The sequence below is a fragment of the Propithecus coquereli genome, unplaced genomic scaffold (genome assembly GCF_000956105.1).
Source record: "Propithecus coquereli isolate 6110/MARCELLA unplaced genomic scaffold, Pcoq_1.0 Scaffold218, whole genome shotgun sequence".
Classification (NCBI taxonomy): domain Eukaryota; kingdom Metazoa; phylum Chordata; class Mammalia; order Primates; family Indriidae; genus Propithecus; species Propithecus coquereli.
This window is the reverse complement of record NW_012146967.1, coordinates 1,539,398-1,542,183: the sequence shown is the minus strand read 5'-3', so window position 1 is coordinate 1,542,183 and position 2,786 is coordinate 1,539,398. Positions and strand designations below refer to the sequence as shown.

Here is a 2,786-nt window from a genome sequence, read left to right as displayed (position 1 = left end):
CTGGCAGCAATGCAAAGCAGTACACTTTGGCAATTCACATAAAAGTCTTTAAAATGTATATACCCTTTTCCCCAGAGGAATTTATTCTAAGGTAACAAGCAAGGATATAAAATAGATTTAGCCTCAGAAATGCTTGGCATAGCACTATTTGTAATTGTAAATGTTGATGACATCATAAATGTCCAAAAAAAAAAGAAACTGATTACATAAACAATTATTCCTAGACAATGGAACATCATCGTTGTTAATATGACATTGTATAAAATCAGTGAAGGAAAACATTAATAGATGCAGCTACATAAAAGCATAAAATTTCTGGCCTGAAATGAGAGACTATAAAATAACTAGCCAGAAGTCTAGAGTTTCTTGGTCATGAAAAGCAAAGAAAGACTGAAAAGCTGTTTCACATTAAGAGACAAGGAGATCTGACAACAAAAAACCATGTGTGACCCTAAAGCAGAAAAAAGCCATTAGTGGGACAACTGGCAAAATTTGAATAAGATCTATAGATTATAGTATTGTTATCAATGATAATTTCATGAGGTTGATAACTGTGCCATGGTTATGTAAGATGTTCGCATTTGGAAAATCCAGGTGAAGGACTGTAGAAGATCTTTGAACTATTTTTGAAACTTTTCTGTATGTCTAAAATTATTTCAAGATGAGAAGGAAATAATTCTTTTTAAACTTCTATACAACCAAAAAAATCCTAAAACAAAAATATCAACAAAGACAAGATAGCAAATAGAAAAAAAATATGAGATACATGTGACATGTAACGGCTATATCTTCAATTGTTAAAAACCATCTACCATAATAATGCACAAAATAGCTACTTTATCAAAGTTAGCTGAAGCAACCTCTGGGGAATTTAGTGTTTCAAAGTTCAGGATGTATATATTATGCAAATTTGACAAACTGCATAATTTAAGTGTGAATTTCCATATGGTTCAAGATAAATTAGAGTAATTTTTAAAAATCACAACTCTACATAGGCTCCTATTTTTCACCTCTTCCAAGTCATAACAAATTCCTACACTTTGGAACCTACATCTTTTACTTGTCGTAGCTTATTTATTCATTCAGCATATATTCATGGAGCCTCTACTTTGACTAAGGCCCTATGCTAGGAGCTTGAGAAACAACGGTGAACCTTCCTTAATCTGGAAGTTCACAATTTAGAAGGAACAGAATCAAGTGAAATCCACAATGGTAACCAAAGGAGAAAGGGCCATGACACAGCGAGTAAGCAAGTGTTATAGAAGTAAACCTATTTAAATTCCCTGGTTTAGTATTTAGGTATTGCTTGTTTTTCCTGCATAAGTGAGTCAGAATTCACATTAGGTCTTAGACTATACACTACTAGTTGGCTGCAACTGAGTCTATGATGTCCTCCAAGCACAGCTAAAGAAAATAAGGAGCTGGGCTCTATGAACACTACTTGGGTTACAGGTACACCTATAGCCAGGACTCAAGCATTACAAAAACGATCCATGTAAAACATTTGTACCCCCTTAATAATTTGAAATAAAAAAAAAGGAAAAGAAAATAAGGAGCTGCTCAAAATGAGCTCCTCCCTGAGTCTTAAAAGTGATGAGCCTCTCAATTTTCCTTCGCATTCTTACCCGTCTTTGCATGGTTTAATTCTTAGGATAAACTAAAATAACCAAGAGAAATGTGGACTGTGTTTCTATTTAGGTAACACATTGAATCAAATGCTTCCGTAGGTCATGGTTTTGGAATGATACTGATGTAGTCTTGACAAGCATGTCAATATTTCTCTGCTAGATAAATGGCAGACCAAAAAAAGAACATGGCCTAGGGGATAGGAACAGAAGCAGAATTCCCCCACCCCCATCCCAGTAGGTATTACTTCTGACACAGCCCAGAGACTCCTTAGGTACCTTACCTCTCCTTCAGGAGTGTCCGAAGGACAAAGCATTCCCCACTGAGATGGCTGGAGAGAGCGAGGACCACTCACTTTTCTTGTTTTTTCAAACTGGGAAGATATTCTCGTCATCATGCCCAGGGCGGATATATATGACAAGCGAGACAGCACTTGGGTCACACCTTGGCGGTCCATTTTAAATCTCTTTAGAGACCAGTTTCCCTGTAGAAAGATGAAAGACATAAGACTATCCCTAACCCATTCACATGTTGCCTGATAGTGTACAGTCACTCTGAGAAGTTCATCATAGGAACTGATTGCTTATAAAATTAGAGCCATGATATACATTCGTAACTCAAAATGTCATAATTAAAATTAAAATTTAGCCAGGTCACTCACTGGGGTTTTCTAAAACTATAACGAATATTAGCTACGTCTAGCAACCACCTCACAATGCTTTGCTGCATCAACCATATCACATCTGAGCGGTTGTCATCTGAGGAACTAAGTATATACTGAATAAGCCAGTTCAACCAGAGATTTCCACTAGAAGTAATAAGCTAACTGATAAAACACTAGCAATTTCTATACACATTTAAGGTAAAACTAGTTTGAAGCTCAAAGAGATGATTTCATGTTGCAACGTGCTATTATTTGGATGTCTTCCAAAGTTAGTCTTAAGCAGAGGAAAATATAGCAACAGAAAAATAACTCTGACAGCAGTTATTAGGGATAATGAATAAACTGTAGGCTTCTTAATGGAGCCTCAAGGAATCTAAAAATTGTATATATATTCATATTAACTGGCAGCAATGCAAAGCAGTACACTTTGGCAATTCACATAAAAGTCTTTAAAATGTATATACCCTTTTCCCCAGAGGAATTTATTCTAAGGTAA

At 35.7% G+C, this 2,786-nt stretch overlaps 1 protein-coding gene across 1 annotated transcript in view; it reads right to left on the bottom strand.

Moving 5' to 3' along the window:
• Nucleotides 1-2,786, bottom strand: part of POLR3B (polymerase (RNA) III (DNA directed) polypeptide B) — a 136,641-nt gene that overhangs the window by 65,171 nt on the left and 68,684 nt on the right. The window contains exon 13 of the mRNA XM_012644696.1: nucleotides 1,910-2,110. Coding sequence (XP_012500150.1) covers nucleotides 1,910-2,110 — 201 coding nt within the window. The remainder of the gene's footprint in view (nucleotides 1-1,909; nucleotides 2,111-2,786) is intronic.